At 38.8% G+C, this 22,778-nt stretch overlaps 1 protein-coding gene across 9 annotated transcripts in view; it reads left to right on the top strand.

Moving 5' to 3' along the window:
- The window catches only part of ZNF521 (zinc finger protein 521), a 239,752-nt gene that overhangs the window by 118,955 nt on the left and 98,019 nt on the right, over positions 1-22,778 (top strand). For 8 of the 9 annotated variants that reach the window (XM_063326747.1, XM_063326740.1, XM_063326745.1 and 5 more), the window contains one exon: positions 784-868. In XM_063326747.1, the coding sequence (XP_063182817.1) occupies positions 784-868 (85 nt within the window). The remainder of the gene's footprint in view (positions 1-783; positions 869-22,778) is intronic. The other variant, XM_063326739.1, reaches the window with a different exon arrangement.

Below are 22,778 nucleotides of genomic sequence, written 5' to 3'. Positions count from 1 at the left end.
ATAGCAGATCTTTTTTGAAAGACACCAAAGACAAAAATGAAAAATTTTTCCTGTGCACCAAAGAGAGCAGAGTGATGCATTTCCTAGTTTATAGTGAAATTTGATCTGTATACACCATGATTTTTAAGTAAGTCAGCCCCAATCTAATGTGGCCAGAAGGACTGCTCTCTGGCTAGTTTCCAGCCAGCCTTCCCAGTTTTAGTACAGGCTTGCCAATAGATATTGAAGCAACTGCCCGGATACAGTAACCGTTTGTCCAGACTGGTAGGGATTTTTCCCTTCTTGAAAGATGGCACCCTGATGGACCGTTTAAAATGTACAGTGCAGAGGAGATTCTGCAGCCCAGTTGAGAATGAGGGAGAGGGAGAAGCAGATTTCTGATTTCTGTGTTCTTTTCCTGGCTTGTCCCCAGTTCTGTAGAGGGCCTAATCCACTGGTATAAAATGAAGGATTCATACTGATTTCAGTGTTGTTTTGGATCACATCCCACATATCCTCATTGCATTTTGCCTACCATTAATATAAAGCTGGTGTTTTAGCAATACTGGTCTGTCCATGGAGTTAGGATGCTGAAAAAAACCCAATCTCTACAGAATTTCAGGAAACTCAGATAAAAGGTACTACAGAACTGCAGAGTGTTATTTTTTAATATTAATAATTAAGCCTTAATGAAAACACTGCTGGAGAGCTTTTAATGACCACTTTGAACTCAGTATTTTGAGTTATAATGAAATGGTGCCAATTGTATGTTTCAGTAAATTTTATCTACCCTTGTTTCTTTAGAAGAAGACCTACCAGTGCATCAAATGTCAGATGGTTTTCTACAATGAATGGGATATCCAAGTTCATGTTGCAAACCACATGATTGGTAAGTGAAGCACTAAAACTTCTCAAAGACAGATAGCCATTTCTCTTACTCATTATCATCATTGCCTCTAAAATTAAACAGAGTTAAGGAGAAATTAATTGTGCATCCATCAATGATTAACCTAGGCATGATTGATTTTTTTATTCATATTATTAGACTTGATAAAGCATTAGCATATTTTATTTTCTGCAAGGGCTAGTTTAGACTTCTGCAGAGAATTATATATCCACTGCCAGTCAAAACACAGGTGATTAGCAAATTAAACTTCTAATCATTTTTGCATTATTGAAAACAAACTAACAAGAATGGTTAATGAACTGGATGTTAGCTTTCCGTAGAGTTTTAGACAGGTTTTAATTTCAGAAGTTATTATGGTAATGACACTACTGTGTACTTCTCAAGCACCTTGGTACCAGCATCAAAACTGGCGAGTTTTTGTCGTTAGGAACATAAATAATTCAAATGGCCATAAAATAGTATTGTTTGTTGTGTTTGAGCAGTCTGGAAAAAAATCCTGCGTGTATCTGTATACAATTAAATACTATCATTTATTTGAAAAAACAAGGAATTGTAGTATTCAGTAATGGAATCTGCTTTTTAAGGTACAAGCATTTTAAAAAGTCTTTTAGGATTCGTGATTCCAAGCCTGGCTTGATGTTTACAAGGCTGTTAGAGTTGTAAATTGGAAAAAAAACAAAAGCTGCTTTTTCTTTGATATTCATATTTTCCTATTATTTGCTTATTCCCCTAGGATTACCCATAATGTTTTCAGTTTGGTAACCACTCAGTAATAGCACTAAGAGTTCTATCAGCCAATTAAATTTATCAAGCACATCATTTGCCCACTAATAAGATAACATTGCCAGGGTTGTCTCGTTTCGTTTTTAGCCTCTTTTCCAAATTTCACTTTTCAAGACTGAGATTGATACCATTGATTTTATTCTCCTGCTTCCTTTACGCTGTTTTTCTTGCTATAATAATAGAAAAGCATGCAAAGCATAGACCAAACGATATGGTAGAGAAGCCAGTAATTACATATCCAACAGAACAAAATATGCTGGGTTTTTTCATTTTACAACTTAAAAATAGTTTGATGCTTGTCTTTTTTTCTGTCAAGGTAAAATGCAGATTTCTTCCACGAGCACTAGTAATTTGGCCGCACCATAAAACAGTTACCTACCAAAACTTAATAGCCCATTTTTTCTGGGTACTTTATTAATAAGTTTTAATACATTTAGCGCATGAACATTTTATATACTTTTCATAAAAATGAATAAGTGCAACTGACAAGCTGCTTTTGTAAAGGAGCGGAGTGATTTTCCTGTTGGATTAAGCCTTAGTTTTGATATTTTGTGTCTTTGTGGAGGAGATAATTTGAACTGCTTCACAGTATTCAATCTGGGTCACTAATGTGGAATTTAAAAGTAGGTTATTACCTACAACAGAACTCACCATTTCTGCTGTTTTCTTTGAATCCAGTGTTTGACTTGTTCTTAATTGCAGCATACAGTGACACTGAAATGTGACAGGCAATATGGTCACTGTGCATAAGGGATGATGCTGGAATGGCAGAGTGGTGTGTTTGCTTGCCACCCACTTCCCAAATGCCTCACATTTTCAGAATAGGAGCCCACTTCTTTCATGAAATACTTAGATTTTCTTTTTTTTTTCCCCTCTATTTTTGGGATGTGTTTTAGTAAAGGTTCAGAATGGGAGGGGAGAAAGGAGGACAGAGTCGGTAAAGCAGGACAAATCCAGTTAGCTAGCTTCAGCTTGCAGATCTGAAAAGACTGAAATTTTCTTAAACTGAGCTATTAGCTGCCCGTGTTTTATTTCTAAAGGCTGGATGAGGTTGAATGCGAAAGAGGATCTTTAAAAAAATATTTAATTGTTTTGTCTGTGTTGTATCTAATCATGCATGATATTGCTTCATGACATAACCATAGTGACACAGATTTAAATGTGCTTAATATAAAAATCTTCCCAGTGAAATAAAGAAGGAGCTTGCAAAACATGCAGGGAGATTTGCTGGTCATGCTTGTGGTAATCTGTGTTCAGTGGAAGATTCTTATCTGCACTGCCAGACTTAACAGTGCAGTTCCTAATGATGTAGCCTCGATTAAGCAAATGCAAGGGGATTTTGTGTTGGGGTGGACTGAAAGGAATATCAACGTTCCAGAGAGTTTTGAATGTGACCTCGGAATCGAAGCACAGGAAAAAATAATTTCTGATCTCCAATTCTGTTAGCCTTCTCACCACTAATTGGATTTTTCCTTAGCTATCTTTCTAATTTCACTCTCCCCCCTCCCCTTTAATTTATATCATTGTTCACAGGCCTTTTTCCAAGACCATACTCTGTCTAGAGAGAAAGGTTCAAGGGGTGACATCAAGCTATTTAAAACTGGCCTTAGTTTATGTGCAGCTGTAGGTAGGCTTGTAGTGTTCATACACAATGCGGAAAACATGCACACAAATACATTTGTGTGAATATATATAATACATAACCCTTATATATACCCAAAGATATCTGTGTACATATCAATATGTAGATTGAAAAATATATTAGATAAAACACTTAAGTGAATATTGACTTGTTGACACAGCACGTTTACCAAACAAAACAAAAAAAAAGGGTTCTCAAACATGTTGGTCCCTCCGTTTTTTACATATATCGGATAAAATATGTCTTCTTGACCTGCTTTCCTAGTAGGAGATTGGCAGAACAAGATGTAGTGTCTTCACTCCTCTGGGGAAGGGGAAGTGAGAAAGCTTTGGGAAGAGAGAGAGAAAAAATAAGGACTTTAAATGAGAGGGAGAGGGAAGGTAGTCTGGGAAGGCAGGCATTAAAAGTCAAACAGTGTGATAATCCCTAGATCAAATGTAGAGGCAAAAAATGCCTTTTACAGACATCATCACACGGTGTCAGGAACCGTTATTTCCTCTCATAGTAAAACATTAGCATTATCTGTGTGTAGTGTCTTCTTACCTGAAGGACTCCATATTCTTCATTCAGGCAAAAGAGAAAGGGGGAGGCAGCTGGGACATGGGACAAACAAGAAGGTGGAAAGTTGTCTGCCAAACTCCACTCGGAAATGGGTGGGAACCACTGACAGAGATACGTGCTCAGCCAGCTGAGGGAAATAGTTGCTACTCACCATCTTTTTAGCATTTTGGAGCCTAGGAAAGTTGATGGTGTCCCATCTAATTACTGTGCCCCTCGAACGTGATCCTGGGATGTAAACTGAGTTCATGTTGCTAGCATCCACAGAGAGAAGTTGCATTATGGAAGGTCACTGAGGCAAAGATATGTTTATAAAACCCCAGTGTGAAACTTAGACTTTTAAATAAGGCAACTGGAATTACTTTGTTGGCTAAAATAGCTCCACTGAGGGTAGGTATTTTTAGGTTGTGTGTATGTGTGTGTTTTTGTCTAATCAAATATAATCTCAACTAGACATTTAGCAGGGGAAGAGGGATTAGAGGCTATTTGAAAAGCCTCTTACTCTTCTTTGTTAGGAGAGTATATAGTGTTTTTACAGATTTTATTATACATTTCAATCAATTGAACAAGAGGGATCATGCCACCTAATGGAAAATAAAATCTGCAGATGACCCAGTGAAGTGTAACCTTAAGTATCTCTGAAAACAATACAATTTAAATTCATTATTATACAAGTTATATATTAAAAAGATGTCATAGGGATGGCTTTCCTCGGTAACTACATGTTCATTACTTCTAGAACTTCCCATTTTAAAATGGTTCTGCAGCCTTTAATTGAGTCTTCCCAACATCTTTGTGATGGGACAGGGCCATAAGGGTTTTCCATTGAATAGATGAGGACAAAGGGGCAAAGAAGTGGAATTCCTTGCTTGCGTTAAGTGAGTGAAAGTTCAAGAGTTCTGACTGCCAGATCTGTCCGCACATTTCTAGACACTGTGCTTAGTCAAGCAACGCCTGTGTTTGCTTAAACTACACACTGATTCAAGCTTAGGTTAGGGGATGCCAGCAGACAGAAAGCAAGACGAGCTGTGGACTTTTTAAAATAGGCCCTCTGTTTAGGCGTTATTTTGGACCTAGATGTAAGTATGTACTTTTATTTGGATAATCATGAGGATGACTGCCAAATGAAAACATGTTTGCCGGTGTGTGTATTGAAATTTGTTGGTAAAACGATTTCTCAGCTTTTGAGTGGAAAAGGAGGAAACGAAAATCCCGGCGTGTTTCATAGGGGTTTAAGAAGTGCTGGCATAAATGGTAATTCTTCAGATGCCTTCTTTCTTTTATCTTTCCCTCCGGGTGGAATACGTAGCATTTTTAGCAGCTTTCTTTGAGAAAATTCTATTTCTGGGTGCATGGTGTCTGTGGAAAAGAGGGAGGCTTTCTGGCATCCCTTTGTTTTCATCACATAGTTTACAGTTGGCATTTGACCTGAGAGGGTAGGAAGAGAGTCTGCCATTGTGTGTGTTCTGTTTGCTGCACTCCACTGCTCCTCCTATTATTTTCCCTGTTATTTTAAGCAGACAAGCTAAACATTGTTTTTTCTTCCACTGATTCCTTTACATCCGTAGCATCTGATGCAGTTCAGTGTAAACAGACTAAACAGTTGCCTTAACAGTTGCCTAGGATTTTGCACACATACAGAGTAGCTCAGAACTAGGGGAGTTCGGACTCGTTTAACTCAGAGAAGGAATTACTCCGTATAAAATTATGAGGCTCAACAGCAGTAGTGTAAATTTGTAAGTGCTCTGAGTAAAGTGCTGTTAGGCATGAGATAATGTAAAGAGATGACATTGCCAAGAACTATTTATGAAGAGCTTAATTTTTTTCACTCTGATAATTCTTGACCAATAATTACCAGCTTCTAATTATCTATTTTAGTTAGAAAGAAATCTCTATCACTATGGAGGTTGGCATTGCAACTAGCGCATAAATCCCCAAAGAGGTAAATGTGTTCCAAACAGCCACAAACAACTGTCTCATGAAACATAGTGAGCAAATTGCGAGCCGCTGGCTGTGCACAACAGAGCAGCACATTTACCATTGAGGACTGATCAGGCTGACAAAGAGAATGATAAAAGGGGGAAACAGCCACAATCTTTGTAGTTTGCTACTACTTTTGTCGGTGAAGAAAGCAAGCCCCAGTGTCATAGCAAGAGTCACTACCTCTCTGAAGAGTCGGGGAGCAAAGGGGAAGGATGTCACCATCAGGATTCAGTACCTTTTTGCAACCCTGCTTTCGACAATTTCTATGTAGGTTGTTTCTTATAAGTAAACAGACTTTTCTTTCTTTAACCTTTTCAGTATCATGTACAAAACATGTTTTGTGAAGTCTGTTGCAGTGAGGGGGGCAGCTTGTTTTTGAGGGGAGGATGTTGTGTAGCATTGAGCGAGATAGCAGGTGTGAGCAGGAGGAGGAAATGAAGGGAAAGAAAAAAAGATGCCGATCACCGAAGTTAGGAAGCAAATGGGAAAACAGGATGAAGCAACCCTGCAGTTGACAAGATGAATTCTAGTTTACACCAGCAAATACTTCATTAAACCCCAAGTAAACAAATCTTTGCTGGAACAATTGTAGTTTAAAAAGAAGAGTATATAGAAATTGGGATCTAACATTTTAATTTCTTTGCAAACAAATTTTACAGCTGTGTTTTACAGTAACAAGTAGTATGTAACCATTAGAAGACGTAAAGATACGTTTTAGTGCAACTTATGATTTTTGATTTTTTCAGTGACAGTGATATAAGTATATAATATGTATATATGCTTGTGTGTTGTGTGGATATGCATGTTTGCATTATGCATGTATTAGCTGCATGCATAATAAACCTATAAAAATAAATCATCTTATTTATCTCACATTTGTTCAGTGTACATTATGGTACGTGTGGACGACATCACTGATGCCAAGACAAAGGAAATACCTCAACTGGCTTTCTGGAGCCCAGGAAAATTTTAGTCTGGTTGTAATAGCATGTGGCATTCACACATTCTGTTATTTGCCTAATGCCTGAGGTCATTAAAAACCACGATTATCCTTTCACTTAAGCAGAAAGCTGTGCTGGGCAACTAATACTTGTTGCACCATGTTGACCTCAAGTAACACGTCTTCAGAATGTCAGTTTAATCACTGTATAGTAAAACTGACGTTGTGAAGTCTCTCTTACCTGAGGTTTAGGAGAAAAAGTATCCAAAGATACGCATATACATACTAGAGGAGGAAGGAGATGGGGACTTCCTTTTGTCAGTCATCTTTCACTGATTCCTCAGTAGTAAGAAACAGAAATTGTTGATTTATAGTGAAGAGGCAGATTGTACCCTCTTAGCATCAGAAAATCCTGTGGATGCCTGGGAATATCCTCTTCACAGGCAGAGTTGGTGAGAAGTTGTCCAAAAGTTAGAGGGAACTTGGTCACCTTGGCTGCAAAATGAGGAGATGCAATTGAAATACCCAGGAAAGTGAGCATTTGGAGTTCAATCTGAGAAAACGTAGGTTTATTTTGTGAGGAGCTGGGTTACAAAATAGATGAAATCTGGGCTGTTTAATACTAACAGGAAGCTACTCTCCTGTGGGCAATGCTGGCTTATTTGAAAAGCCCATAAAGGGTTTCTGCATGGACCATACAAAAGGGATACTTTCTCTTTAATAGCCATCTGTACAGGAGAGATGAGAAGTGGGCCAGGTCATCTCTCCTCAGCTGTCATGATATTAACGTAGGTAATGGAGCAAGCTCTGTGTTCTGCTGGGTGTTGTTTTTCATAGATGTTCATCGATTTACACAGATAATTCTATTTATTTCTTAGAGTTGGTCCAAGCAAACCAGGCAGAATAACAAACACCAAAGCATTTCAAATGACTTTATCTTTGTTGTTTTGTAATGTAACTTTTGTCTAAAAAATGGTGTCACACCTACTGTGCAGATGGCTGCATGATTTGTAAACCAGCCAAAACATTTAAACAAATGTGTGATCTGGGGATAGATTAAATAAAGGATAAAATGGAGTGTGGACCACAAATTCTAATAATCAGATGATTTTAAGTTGTGTGTAGTGTGGAGCGATGGTAGCAGCGATAGCAGGGAACGCTTGCCAATGACAGCAAGGTGCCTTACAGATCTCAGGATGGAGCCTGTGGCCTAGTAGGCCTCAGTTTGAGAGCTGCACATTTGCTGTACAGCTGGCAGCTCTGTATGGGGACATCAGATAAAACTTATGTAAAATGAAGTGTTATTGCTTAGTATGAAATTGTGCAGAGAGGGAATTTGCAGACAGTAACTGAAAACAGAATTCATGGTACCAATGAAGCAGACTGTAAATATGAAGAGGCTTTAATTATCTGCGCAATTTAACAAAAAATCCAAGACGTATTCGGAAACGGCGAAGGCAGCTGTAAACAACGCCAGAGCCGGCACCGTTCACCGGGTCTCAGGTTCTGTGTGTCACTCGTGGGGCCCGTGGGTGCCCCGCCATCACCTTGCCCCCCGCCTGCCCCCCAGCCTGGACCCGGTGCCTCAGGCCAGGGGTGGGCGGCAGGAACGGTCGCTTGCTTTTCAGGACAACTTTTAGCAACGGCCTTCCTGGCTTTTAAAATCATAAACGGTTAAGTTGTGCAAATATCAATGAAACCTTTTTTCTTTTCTTTTTTTTTTGGGAGGGGATGTGCCTCGGGCTCAAAAAATTCTAATAAAATAGAATGAAAATGTCTTATTATTAAATAATATTAATAGTGGTAATAACAGTAATGATAATACTACAAAAAGCAGCACTTGAAAAATGTCCACACTTGAGGCTGGAGTTCATTTGGTAAAGAAATGAAGCAAAGCGCACGGGCGCTTTAGGTTTTTCCTGCAGAAATGCCCGGGGTGCGAAGAGCACTCGATGAGGGGGACGCGACCGAAAAGTGATACCGAGCAGCACCAAAGTTGTTCCTTTCCCTCTACCTGCTGCACGGTTCTCCTCCCGAGCCGCTGCAGCCATACACCCTGCATGTTAATACCACGGGCTGAATTAATGGCACGGTGTCAGCCTTCCCTTTTGTTCTTTGTTGCTGACCATTTGTATGGCGGGCTGTATCAGTAGCCGTAGCGCATTCCTTCGGGCTGTGTTTAGCGGCCGGCACAGAGGGGAGCCTCGCCATCCCTTTTCAAAACCGACCCTGCTCCGAGGAGCAAAGCCTCCGTTTCTTCGACAGGGCACGTCCCGAGGTTTCTCCCTGCCATGTGTAAGCGCAGGAAGCGAAACAAAAGAAGCCAATATGGAGAGTGGGTGTCGAACTTCAGCTGCTCATATTGTTGCATTTGGTGAGCTGACGGGGTTTCGTAGGTCACCTTTAGAATTATGCCTATGACAGCAGTAGCTACCTGCCAAGATTGCAAGGTATCTCACAGCTCTCAGGATGGAGCCTGTGGCCTGGTAGGCCGCCGTTGGAGGGGTACACATTTGCTGTACAGCTGGCAGCACTGTATGGGGCAGCAGTGTGGGCTGTTAGGGAGCTGGAAAGGAGACAAGCATGAAATTTCTTCTAACCCCAACTCTGTTTTTCTGTACTGTTGGCTGCTTCTCAGTTCCTTGACAAAAAAACCAATCAGGCACCCTTTAATCCGCCTGTGATTACCAGTGGTATAAAAAGAGAAGCATAATGAGGAAAAATGCCTCGTTTTGTTGCCTTCAAAAGCCAACAAATTGGAGTTAACTTGACAGGAAGTGGCTTAATAATTAGATTATTTATTTATTCCTGACACATATCCCCCTGTTACTAGTCTCAGGAGATCCTGTAGATGGTACGATTTTCAAGCTGCCATTACTTCGCTGTCTTCTGTGAACAAAGAAGCTACTGTCTATCAGTCAATTAAATGCACTCTTTAAGCAGAGGCTGAGAAGTCCTCAATGGATAGAGCCCTGGGACATTGTGGCTGATGATTCCTTTCTCTGTACTGTACATCACACTCTCAACTACGGTCCCCACAGAGATGGAATAAAGTCATGCATTAAAATATCACTTGTTGATTTGTTTGCTAATGAAGAGCCATTGAAATGTTTGTGTATTTCTGTGGCAAAATTGTTGATAAAAGGACTACTTGCTTGCATATCTTACTTCATCTTCAGTAAGCGCTTATTTAAGACTTACTAAAATTAAAGTCAACAAATTAAGGAAAAAACAGAGAGATGGATAATATTGGTTTACTTGCAATTCACGTCAATGTAAATAACACCGAGGACAGCAAGAAGAGAGAAAGGGGAATAATAGTACTTCAACCATGTCTGTTATAATTTTCTTCATTAGTAACAATAAGGATCTCTGGTGGGTTTTTTTCTGGTGCAGTAGTGGGCACCTATTTCAAATAATAAAAATGCTGAAGTATCCATTTAAAAATTATCCTGTAAATGTAAGAATATTGTATTTAAAAACAAAAAAAAAGAAGAAAGAAAAAAGGGAAAACTCCAGAATTCGGTTCTGGTTTTTGCCCTTCTTTTGGGCTTTTAAATATGCCCAGTTAACAAAAACTTCCATTATTTACAGAACAACTGTGTGTATCCATTTAGCCTCTTAGTTGAGAAAAGTACAACCATGGCAAGCTAGTTAGTAATGCTGGTTAAGGGTGTGTGCTTAATGCAAAATTGGCAAAGTTCTCCAAAGCTGGGGCTTCTGAGCTTAACACTGCCCCCCATCATGCTCTCCCCGGTCCCCCCCTCCGCCCCGACCCTGCCAGGCTCCTTAACTGGATTTCATAATCTCTCAGTATTTTTCCTCCCACCATTCTTCTTTCACTCACCAGAGGGGATGGGCATAGACCAAATTTTCGGCCAGTGTGGAGAGTGGAGGTGTTTGAATATTTTTATTTTTTTTACAGAAATTGACATACATGCGTACCTGTCTTCACACTGAAAATCAGTAATTGGCAATATCCATCTGGAGTTGATGCAGGTCTTACGCCGCTTGTCTTATAGAGCTATATTTGCTCTTAAGAAATATAGATAGTGCTATAGCAGTTCTCCAGTGAACTAGCTCTGTTCTGAATTTAGCCTCTGTATGACCATTTGCACCTGCAAATAGAGCCTATAAGTGCTATAATATATGGTTATTTTCTCAACCTTATAAAGAAAGTCACTCATACCAGGATTATTGTTTTCAATGAACTTAACAACAAGCTATAGGGAATTAATTCAAACCAGCCTCAAATTGGAGTGTTCCTGTCCTGTTATTCCAACTCATTTTATTAGAAAAAGCTTAGATACTCTGAGGTGTTCTATAATAGAAAATGAATTTGAAATCCATTCATTAATTGGTGATTAATACATTTCAGGATTAGTTTAAGCAAGGCCCTACCTCCTGCCCAGTCAAGTATGTTCTGGTTAATATCCAATTATCTGCACCTTCGTACTTATTATGTCTTAATATTTCGGATATGATAACCAGAAACTTGAGAGTAATGCTAATGAGGAGCATAGAACAGGAATTAACCAGTGACACACTCAATGATCCTTACTGAGGAAAGTAACTCCTTCTGTCTCCTCAGCATAGTGGTCGAGCTACCACCATGCTTTCAGTAAGGACAGCTTTTAATTCTGCCTTTGTGGGAGCTTAGAATTATATTTATGTAAAAATCCTAAATTTTGCATGCCTCATAGACCATGTAGGGTCAGAAGGTATTCCTGCACATCCTTTTTCACATGTAGAGTTACTTTCTTCAAGTGGAGACAGTGGAAAATCAATAGTAAAGTGAAACAGTAATACCTACTTAAAAAAAAAGTTGTTCTGTGATTGACTGCACCCTCTTCTTATGTACACAGGTGCATGCATGTATGCACAAGCTTAACGGCCTATGTATCATGTCCTTCAGCTTGTAAGAACAGCTGCTTTAGTGACCAGCAAAGTAGGTATAAGCATCTGTGAAAAGAAAAAAAAAGTCTAATTGCTAAATGACAAATGTAATGTAAATATTACCAAATTAAAATTTTCTGTGCACAAAAACGTTAAGCCCTTTAAGTCCAATCTCAGCATTCTTACCTGTGAAAAATTACTATACACCCTCTTAGTGAAACATGCAAGTAAAACCATGGGACACATCAATGGGGCAGAAATGAGTAATTCTGTCATGTGACCTTAAACTAATGTAATTAGAGAGGTAAATTAAATGTGTAGGGAGAAAGGAAGAAGAAACATTCCTTTTGTCAGATTTATTTTTCTTAACTAAGCTGCCGTTTGAATACGTTGTGCAATTCAGGGCATTAGGAGAAGCCCCAGAGGAAATGAAGCAGTGGGCAGAGTGAAGGAGACCTGCTCAAAGGTGCAAAGCCGCATAACACATTATTTTATTACATGAATATAATCCGATATATGGGGTACTTATCCAAGAGACTTTACAGAATATGCTAATTATAGTATGTTGGGCAAAGCTTATTTCAAAATACGGTCTTATTCACTGTGTTTATACTGAAAGGTACCAGTCTCACGTTTGGGTTAGACTGAGTGATAAAAGGGATAGTATATTTGTATAATCAAAAGCAATCATAAAACACATGTACAGTGGCTAGAGTTAAGAATATGCCTGTGACATCCTGTTTTGGTTTTCTTTTTTCAGTGCCTAGTCATACAATTTGAATTTTCTCTCACACAGCACTTTATTAGAGTGTTGTAGTTCAGGACTTCAGCAGTATATTCTTAATATCTAGCTATTTGGCTGGGCACCCTTTCTCCCAATCCTCTCGCAGGCAACCTTCACAATGAACCCACTGTGCGTCTGGCTTCATTGCTTTTCATTGCACACCTATGCGAGTGCCAAGACATTAGATAACTGTGCAAAAAAATCCCCCCCGCACACTTCCCCCAAGCCCCCCAGATGAGACTCCTGCAGAGCACTGTGTAATTCACTGAACAACTTGGGAGATGTTGATGTTTACTGCCTCGTTCAATTAGTCATTCAGAGGCAACACAGCCTTCCATTTGCTTCGAAGTTTGGTTAAAAAGCCTAACCCAAATATCACTTAGTGCAAAGTGGGATTTGCAAACTGTCATAACATGATCAAATCAAAACCAATTTTCACCAGAACAGTTAAATACTCTTCTCTTCATCTGAGTGACATTTCCCTGCCAAATTTGAACTTTTAACCCACATTGCTCCTTGTGTGCTGTTATTCTTCAAGTCAGACTTAACAGGAACGGTATTTTTAACCTTTTTTGATTAAAATATAGCTGAGCTTAAAAAAAAAAAAAAGAAGGCTAAAATGAAAACCAAAATGAAAGTAAAAGGGAATTAGTGAAAAATGAAATAAATAGGCTTGGGCAGAGAGCTAGCCTAGAAGACTTAATCTTAGGGATACTTCTTAATAATGGAAAAGGTCTCTACTTTTACCTGCTGCTGCATTTGCACCAGTGATGGAGTGTGCCTAGCAGTAAAGAACGGAATTGTACCGCCAGGAAAAATCCTTCATGGTGGTGCACGGGAATAAATTAGGTGACAGAAAATAGGACTCTAATTTCTATGATATGTCACCTAGGTTATCGTATTTTACATCAACTGACGCTTTTGTGCTGCATGTGCATCTCTTTCAACCCTTGCGATGGGTCCTCCAGGCCAGCCTTTTTGTGAGATGGTGATTTTCTCTGTCAACCTAAAGCTTCTGTAGAACTCTTCTCTGACAAGAGAAGCACTCTCAACATGCTCTGGCTGCCCTTTTTTCTTAAATGCGTCCTTCCCATTCATCCCTTAAAAAGCAGATTTGGAAGGCTTTTTGACTCTGACTTTTCCTGCGCCATTATCTCCCGCAAAATACGGCTAACTTTTTCATGGCATGACGTTGTCTCTCTGTCCGTTTGCTTTATGGTGTTGTCCTTTCTTGTGTGGAGGGGGAACTCCTTTTTTCCAAGTCATCTTTTCCAAGTCTTTGCTTGACAGGCTACAACAGTGATTTTTGTTTCAGAATGTCAAAATGGGACTGCAAATGGGTGGAAGTTTGTGGTGGTTCCAGCATTCCTGATGACTTCTGCACTAGCCTAGAACAAATCGTTGAAATGTGAAATGAAGACGGTACTTACCCACAGAGATTTTTCGAGACAAATTAGTTAATGTACATATTTAGAAGGAAAAGTATTGTAATGCTATAAATAGCAAGCTATTAAATTATTTGTGGTTTTTATTATCTCTTGGCTAATGGGGAATTCTGCTGCTTGCCTTAAAGCTCCCAAATTTGGTTCATGTTTCCTATCCATTTCAGAGGCCAAATTAAAAAAAAAAATTGTTCCTCCTCTTTTACTGTATCACCACTTCTCACAGATGTGGTCCGACTGATTCTATTCTTGACGTCATCTTCTCCACACAACAAAAATTGTCCTTCATTTCTTCCCCAGTCAGAACCAGTTAACAGAAAGAGAGTTAACAGAAATTGTGATGGCTTCTATGAGTCAATCTCATTGGTTTATTCCTCTTCAGAATTTGTCCTTTGTCACTGCAGTTCTGAAAGTTGCTTCAAGGTCCATCTGCTCTGTGGGTCCTGTACCCTGCACAAATCTCTTGCTCAATTTCTATATATTCTGCTATCATATGAAAACATTTGTTTTGTCCTTTGCCTAAACCAGTTGCGTTTCTTTGTCTTCCTTGGCCATCGTTCTTTTGCAACCAATTATTTCTGTGCTTTTGTAATGAGTTTGTGGGTTCACACTATAAAATGTATTGGCAGAATGTAGCTTCAATCACTTATTGTGGCATTCAGCTAAGTTTTGTAAAAATGACACACTTGTGCACCTTCAGGAGAGTTTTCATTTTTCACTATTCTCTGCTGAAATTACGTTCTTTTTAATCTATAGTCCTGATTCAGTACCAGCTATAGCTGGCACCACAGATCTTGTAGCTTTAAATAGTATGCCTTAATATTGCCCCCTTTGTATGCTGTATTGTAATGAAGCAACATCAGTAAATTGCAGTGAAGGGTGATTGTTGCACGGGGATGACTACTACACCTTGGGGTCCATTTGCACCAGATTATTTTTTTATTGTTGTTATTACAACCCATCTTCTTTACTCTCTTGATGCCAAACTTGCTGTTGGACATCCGCACAGCACAGGGGATCTTTAAAAACATTTTGGACATCAACTTGTCTCTTAGGTACACGCCAATGACTGTTCAATTCCAGGCTCTGGTATCCTGGGTGGCTTCACAGTACTTTAGTGATGCCAGCTTGGTGCGTTCACTAGACTTGCAGTGTTCTTCATCATTTGCTCTTAAAAAAATTAGTTTGTTGCTGATAGAAATGACAGGCATTTCTTGCTAACCATTTTCAGACAGGAACAATACTAGATTTATAACAAGTGGAACATGCCTTTTCCCTTCTTGCTATTCCCCATACATTTTACAATACAGAAGAGTGCAGAAATGATTTTGCTTGAGCTGTTTCCTTTCCTTTTGGCACTGTGTTCACATTCAAAGGAAGAATTATAGCAGTGGTGTCAGTTTATCATCCAGTGCCGTGATCTCAAGGAACCTTCTGTAAAATTCATTTTCACCCAAGTAATAAAAATTATTATTGTTGTAAAGTTACAAATATTTTAATAGAGACATTTTCTTTTCAAAAATCTTTCCAACTTACAGTGGCAATGTCTAAATACAACCTTCAGGAAGGTAAGAGTGCGGATTTCTGCCTTAGTTGTACAAGAAGCAGCCTTCATCCATGAAGGCAAGTTTTAACTGATTTGTCAGATGAGAAAGTGGAAGATAATCATTGATTTCATATACGTGGATGCCAAGAAATTTTCCTGTGTTCTACAACAGCAAGGCAGCTCAGGAGACCATGACTGACATAATTACTGGAGGTACAAAGAACCGTTGTCCATCCGCATACGCCCTGCCCTCATTGCTGTAGCCTGATGCCTTACGCTTTCGATAGGTTTGGTAGCAACGTTCCCGTCACCCCTCCCACTGCAGCTTGGGGATTCAGCGTCCCCTCTCGTGCTCTGCTATGGGGCGGAAGTAGAAACTACAGCTCCGTTGCATGACTTGCACAGTATCGGGGCTCCCAAGTGTGTTGGCTTGTGGCTCTAATGGTGCGTTCTTTGGTGCTGTCCTTGCCGGGACTGTTTGCACATAGAGAAGTGTCCCAAAGCGGGAGTGTCACAGGGTCCCCAGACTCACCTGTGGGCCTGCGTCTGTGTCTGTTGCACACAGTAAAAGTTCTAAACAAGCTTGCGTGGCACCACTGTACACTAGGAATTGTAATGAAAAGGTCTGATCCTGAAAACATATAAGTATGCATATGATTTTATTCACATGAATAGATGCCACAAGCTTCCTTTTATACAGGAACAAGGCTATATATGTTCTCAAGTGTTTATAAGATTGGAGCCTAAATTGCAATTCCGGGTGGTATTTTAACAACATGTTCTAAATGCGGAAATATATATATATCTTCCGTAATGAAGTCATCTCATCCCATTAAAACATCTTTTTTCCCTCAGTGATACCAAACATGTGAATTTTGAGCTGTAATTTGGACTTTTTCCATCTTTATGAAGATGACACATTTTTTCATTGAAAGGCAGCTTTTATTTTCCAGTTTCTTCTTTAGCTTAATACTGTGGCTGTGTAGCACTCCCATTTAAATCAGGAATTAGAGCTGACACACCTTGAATTGAACTATCAATTCTTTTAAAACTGACGCCAGTTCCACGCTATTTGGTCGTACAAACTTCCGATTATGGGCCAGAGAGCATTGATTTTAGCTGTCATTTCTAGCACACACACTGTAGAATTGAAATTTAAACCTTAATCCACTCTTTAATACAATTAATTTTTAATGTGCAGTAATACTAATTGAAATAGCCTGAATTTAGTAAGTCACCACAAGACATTTTCAAAAGCAGGAGTCTCCACTGAGAGCTGGAAGGACACATAATCATTGTTACAGTGTTTACAGAATAAATGCACACTCTGCAGGCAATTCCATGCCAAGAGATTTTTCTGTTAGTTTATATTAATATATTTCATTGTGGATTTAAATTTGTTTTCAATGATTCCTACTGGAACACATCTGTTGTCGTGAAGCAAGTTACTTTGATTCTGTTTTAATGAAAGTGTTTATTTTTATAGACTATTTTCAGTCTTACGCCTGTATTTTTAACGTTACTGTCACTGTATATCTGGTTGTCAAATGCATCGTGATGTGCAGAGAAACATATTCAATTTTCTACCTGTAAAATGGTCAGCCATGCAGTTTCTATGTCTGATAAACCAAAGCTGCATGTTCTGTGCCTGACTCTTTTTCCCCTAGGTTTGCCTTTCATATGAGCAATATATCTTGCGCCAGCCCAGTTTCACTACATCACTTTTAATTTTCAGACATGATCTTTTCAGATATTTTAGCGGGGAGGATGGAGAGGGGATTCTAACTGCAGAGGAACAGATCTTATACAATTAACCAAGGAGGGATTTAATCATTTTTATAATAGCAAGATGCCATTGCTACATTTATCTGATAAGAAGGAATACTTCTTAGAATGCATCGGTTCTTCTGATGGATGGGCTTCTACAGTGTTCAAAGTGAGCACCAATGTTAAGTGAAAAAAAATTTCATGTGCTTTATATCATCCTTTCATGGCTTTCACATTACAGTATTTAATAAGCCAATACTGCTGTTAAATATTTAGCAAAGGTTCCCTCAAAACCTTGCCATATATTCAAATGGGATTTTGAGACATTTTGCAGCACATAAGTAAAAATTATGCTTCAGTTCTTGAAATGGTTGTAACATGGCATATTTCCTAAAGGAAGTGCAGGACAACATGGCATAAATACATTCAGCAGATTTCACACCCACAGAACACCAGAATCGATTCCCATTTTTTGGATTAAGGGTTCAAACTGACCCCCATTTTGTCAGGAGAAAGCTGCACTGAGTTTATTTGCACAGAATATTAAAACAATATTATAGCATTTAGTAAAAACCCTGCAACTCACAGTGTGATATTTTAAAGGCTCCTTACCAGTACATCGTTTGTAACAATGAACGTTTTCTGAGTTGGGGGTGAGAGAAAAGCAAAGATCAAGTTGTTACCCTCTTCTGAGACTGAGATAGTACATCACTAGGTAACGCTTTTAGATTCTGTAGTATGCAAAATAGAGATTTAATAACATAGTTGCTGCATGATGTTGTTAATCAAACAATAATAAATCATTAGAAACCCTGTCTTCTTTGACAAACGTCTGCATGTTTCAGATCCTTGTTGTATGCTAATTAATCCTCTGTAAGTACTTGTATAATAATTAAATGTCTTGCACTTAAAATACAGCCAAACCCATTTATACTGTTTAAGGAGGTATATCTCGTGTTATCTTCAGAAGGAATTTGGGTTCGATATGTGATGCAACAGGTATTCTCCTGTTTCTTGGGGCGGCTCACAGATTTTAGGTGCTGTGCCTGGGGTGCACCCTTTTGCCCCTGTTCTTGTTTAAGAGTAGGCTACAGAGGCTGGATGAGCCTTTCTGGCTATTAAATCAGCAGGTTCGCTGCTGCCGCCTGGGTGAGTCCGTCCCTGCCCCGTGCAGGGGCAGCACAGCGGTTCTGCAGCCTCCGGGCTGCAGCGACAGGTAAGGAACAGCTCTGCGGGCGCTCACCTGCCTGCCTTGAGACTCCCACTCCTCTGTTTCCTGGGGATATCTCCAGTCCTCCTACTCATTACTTAGTCTATGATCTGCGTGCAAGAATTTTGGCCCACTGAAGAACTATATTCTCAGGTGTTTGTAAAAAAAGAAAGGTTGTTTGTGGGGAGTATAAGACACACTTAGTGTAGCACATAGTGGTTATTTTAACCCCTGAAGGTGGAAGGCAGTGTTTTTCTGCAAAATTCATTTTCAGTTTGGGTGAATGTATATTTTTTTTTAATTTTCTATTTGTTTCAGCAGCTAATACCTGCCTTTAAAAAAAAAATCGTAGGAAAATAACTCACTTTCAAAGAAATACCAGTGTAGCCTCCTTACAAATTATTTGGTCCTATTTAAAATATTAGATTTATTTTGCTTGGGAAATCATGTTCATATGTATGGCGTATTTGTTTAAGTATTCAAAAAATTAGGGTGTTAATTGCATGCATGTGTGTGAATATACAGAAAGGTCTATATAGTTATATAGGGTAGACGTATTTAATATGCATAGCTTGATGTATGTTGACCTCAGGTTACGAGAGTAGAAAATCCCATTTTCCAGCTTGTTTCAAATGTAGTAAAAATGCTGCTTCAGTTGCTTTATGCTACTCACATTGGGAAAGGTGCTTATACTGTGATAATTATCATCAAGGAATATTAATGCGTTCAGCATTTGTAACCCAAAAACTCATTATAGCTTAAGCTGTGCATCATCTGTGAAGAGAGAACTTTGCCAGAATTCGCTCTTCACAGGGGTTGCCTCCTGCTTGTGATGGAGTGGTCAGAGTATTGTAAGAGGTCACTTAGGCTATTTTTGAAAGCTGAAGTTTTGCAATTTTTGATTCACTACCTTCTGTCTAAATAGCTTAGCATTCTTCCCCCCCAAAAATTTGCTTTTTCTAATTGAATGCCTGGTGAAGTGCATAAAGCTAAAAGATTGCATCTCATTACGTGCAAGAGGCTAAAGGTGTAGACATAAATATTGCACATCAAGGTCACAGAGATTTCAGGGTCCAGATTCCACCAGCATACGTGGATACTGTCACTCATGCTAATGGGAACTAGCCATTCCAATTCTGTGGTCTTTAATAAGAATCTGGTTTCTTCCTTTTGTTAAACTGTTGATGCTTTTGGTAGCAACTTCCTCTTCAGCATTTTTGTATTCTGGGACCATATTTTGGTTCCTTAGTGCTATTTCACCATGAAAACTAGGGTTTATTGTTTTTACACCTCTTGTCTTCCAAGCTCCTGAACCCACAGTTTAACAGCCTTCACATTTCTAAAGTACATTTGGGCAGCTTGTCAAAGTATCAGAGCCCAATTCTTTCCTCACTCAAGTTCCACATCGGTGTCCTCCAGTTGACTGAGCTGATTTACATGAATGTTGCTGAGAGGAGATTCAGTCCTGTAAGGGTTATTTTGTATTTTCATTAGTATGTCTTGTTGTGAGAGTCTATATGTGCCGATACATTACAGTACCCAAATATATGCTAGAACAGTTATAGAATAAGATGACCAATATCTCTAATAATAAATAATGCCCTACAATAAAGAATTTCTTTTTTGTTGACTTGTAATTGAAATCTTCTTTCCAACTAAGCACTCTTTGCTTCCACCCTTGGTAATGAAGACTGTAGCAGAGCCAAAATTGTGTTGTTCAGTGCTGCTGTTGCTGGAGTTTTTAATATGGCCAGGTTTTATTATTTCTCTTTCCCAATATTAATACATTGCTTGTCATTTCTCACTCTTAATATTGCCTTATGTTACATGTTGTAGTTTGCTTTATGTTAGGCAGAGAAGACTGGCTTTTGTGGACTGCTTTGTTTCTGAGGTCAAGATGTGAACCTGGCCTTGCTCCTGGGAGGACTAGAAAAATCTATTTCATAACTTTCTGCAGGCCTCAAAGAAGGCTAAGAAGAAAAACACAAAACCCACAGGCTTAGTTTAGACTGGGTGAAGAGTTGGATTCATCAATAGGAAAGCTTGCAGTTGATCAGCTTTTCTTGTCATAAAGAGTCCCTGCTGTCAGTGCATGCTCCACTGATATAGCAGAGCTTTGGGGAGCCTTGTGAGTCTTTCAAACACCCACACATTTGCCCAGAAATACCTGACTTGATAATATAGAACAAATCTGCTGAAGTAAGAAATTGCTTGCCTATTAAATCACCAAAATGAAGGGCTGGAAAGATAGGTAAACACAGTCCTCATGAGCTGAGGGTGGGTATTATCGGCTTGCCTAGTTCACTGGTGGGGCATAACTTTGGTTTGTGCAGTAGAGTGCTAATGCCTCATAATGAATGGCTGCCTTGAACCAAAGAGGAATTCTCAGCAGGTGAGAACACTGTTGATGGGAAATAATATGGTACCGTATTTGCTGTGTGGATGTGAACTTAATAATCTCTATGAATTTTGAGTAACCCTGCTTCCCTTCCAAAGAAACATTATGAAAAGATTGCTTCCAAATCCTTCAGATACTCACTGTTCTTGTGATAGATGCCTTAGTCTTTACCTTGAGGCGCTGGAAATGAATGTGTGTTCTTTGCAAGAGATAAGGATGTAGACTTTAGAAGGAGCAAATTGTATTTTCATGTTTAAGTTCACCATTTGCACTTGATGTGGTGAAAGCCAAATGTGAAGAATTGGTTTTCAACATTATTTCTCCGTCTTCTGTATCTCAAGACCTCTGAGTTATTATGCTAAAATGTTCTATTACATGTAATAAAGAAATGTTGGAAAACTGGAAATAGAGCAAGATTGCCTCCATCGATTTGGCTGTGCTTGGATTGCTCTAGCTACATCTTAAATCACAAAAAGGGTCATCTTTGTGCAGTGTAATAATGTTATTGGAAAGACCAAACAATCTGCATTTGCTGAGGGCATGACAAATGAAACCATTATCCGGTTTTAACAGTTCCTCCTTTTAATCAAAAGGGAAGGTGGTGGAATTGATTCTTATCCCACTTACACCAACACTGTGAGCTACCAAGTAGGTGATTATGATGAAGTGTGAGCAACTGCTTATGACAAAGCAACTGAAATCAGGATTAGGTTCAGCATTTGTTTTAAAAAATGTTAACATTCACTCTATCCTTATTTCAGGGTTGTTTTTTTTTCAATTTTATATCTGTTTGCCAGATATAAATTCATATTAAAGTACAGTGAAAGATGGGGAGTGAGCGTGGAGGCAGCATCTGCTTTTCAGCCAGACCTAGAAAATACTTGCATAATTTTTAAATTCATCTGGATTCTATTTAATGCACAGAGCATTTTTGGGAATATTTAAAATCTTAAAAGTATCTTTTTTTTTTTAAACAATAGGCTTCTTATATTAAAAAAAAAAAGTACCATGTTTGTCTATATGGTTTATTTTATACAAATCCAAAAGCTCAGAGATTTATTGTATGTGTAAACTCAAAACTGAGCAGATTAGATATTGTAGCATGATGTTCAAAGGAGAGCTATTGGAATGGTAGAATTCTTGGCTTGGCTCCCTTTTCAGATGTAATTGCTGCTTCATTAGGTCTTGGAAGAGTTTCCTATGGTTAAATTTAATCAAATGGTTTAGAATGGCAAGCTCGTACGCTCAAAATTCCAATACCATTCAGAATTTTTAACAAGATTTCCCCCAAATCTTTTTCAAACAAATATTGTTTAACACTAACTGTAGATTCTGAAGTAATTCTTACTAGTTCATCATAATGAATAAAGTCTGATTTAGAATAGTCTGCATAGGACTTGGATGCTAAAGGGGAGTCATCTGTTGTAGCTAAAACCTGCTTGCCAGTAGCCTGTGCAATTAAGTAGCAAGACTCTGGTGCTCTTTTAGCTGTATTAGTGGGCAGCTCTGTGTTTTTTCCTGAGTATCTTTTACTTGTGTAACTATATTCTAATTCACTGTGTTTTAATTAGCTTGGCTTGCTACGTTAGCTATTTCAGTTGATGTGGTTATCTTGAAGACTTCTTCACATACTTAAGCAGCAGTGAATCGCAGCCTTCTAAAGCACATCCGTGGGGTGGATGGGAGAGGCTGGTATTAGAGATTAGTGAGAAATGTGAAAAAATGGTTGAAAATGATTGACGCGTAAGAAGAAATGGAACCACCAAACAGTGTGAACATGCCGCTCTCCTCTTTCCAAAGCCACTGAAAATACTGGAAGTGTGCAAGGCTCTTGTACATGAAGTAAGAAATTGCACATGTTTATTGCAAAATAAATGGTAAGAAAAATTTAATTGTTGCTGGAGCTGTAGAAGGAAGGAGAGAACGGATAAAGGAAAAGAGTC

Source organism: Chroicocephalus ridibundus, chromosome 2 (assembly GCF_963924245.1).
Source record: "Chroicocephalus ridibundus chromosome 2, bChrRid1.1, whole genome shotgun sequence".
Taxonomy (NCBI): Eukaryota; Metazoa; Chordata; class Aves; order Charadriiformes; family Laridae; genus Chroicocephalus; species Chroicocephalus ridibundus.
Note: the sequence above shows the minus strand (reverse complement) of the source record. Positions and strands in the feature narration are given on the sequence as shown.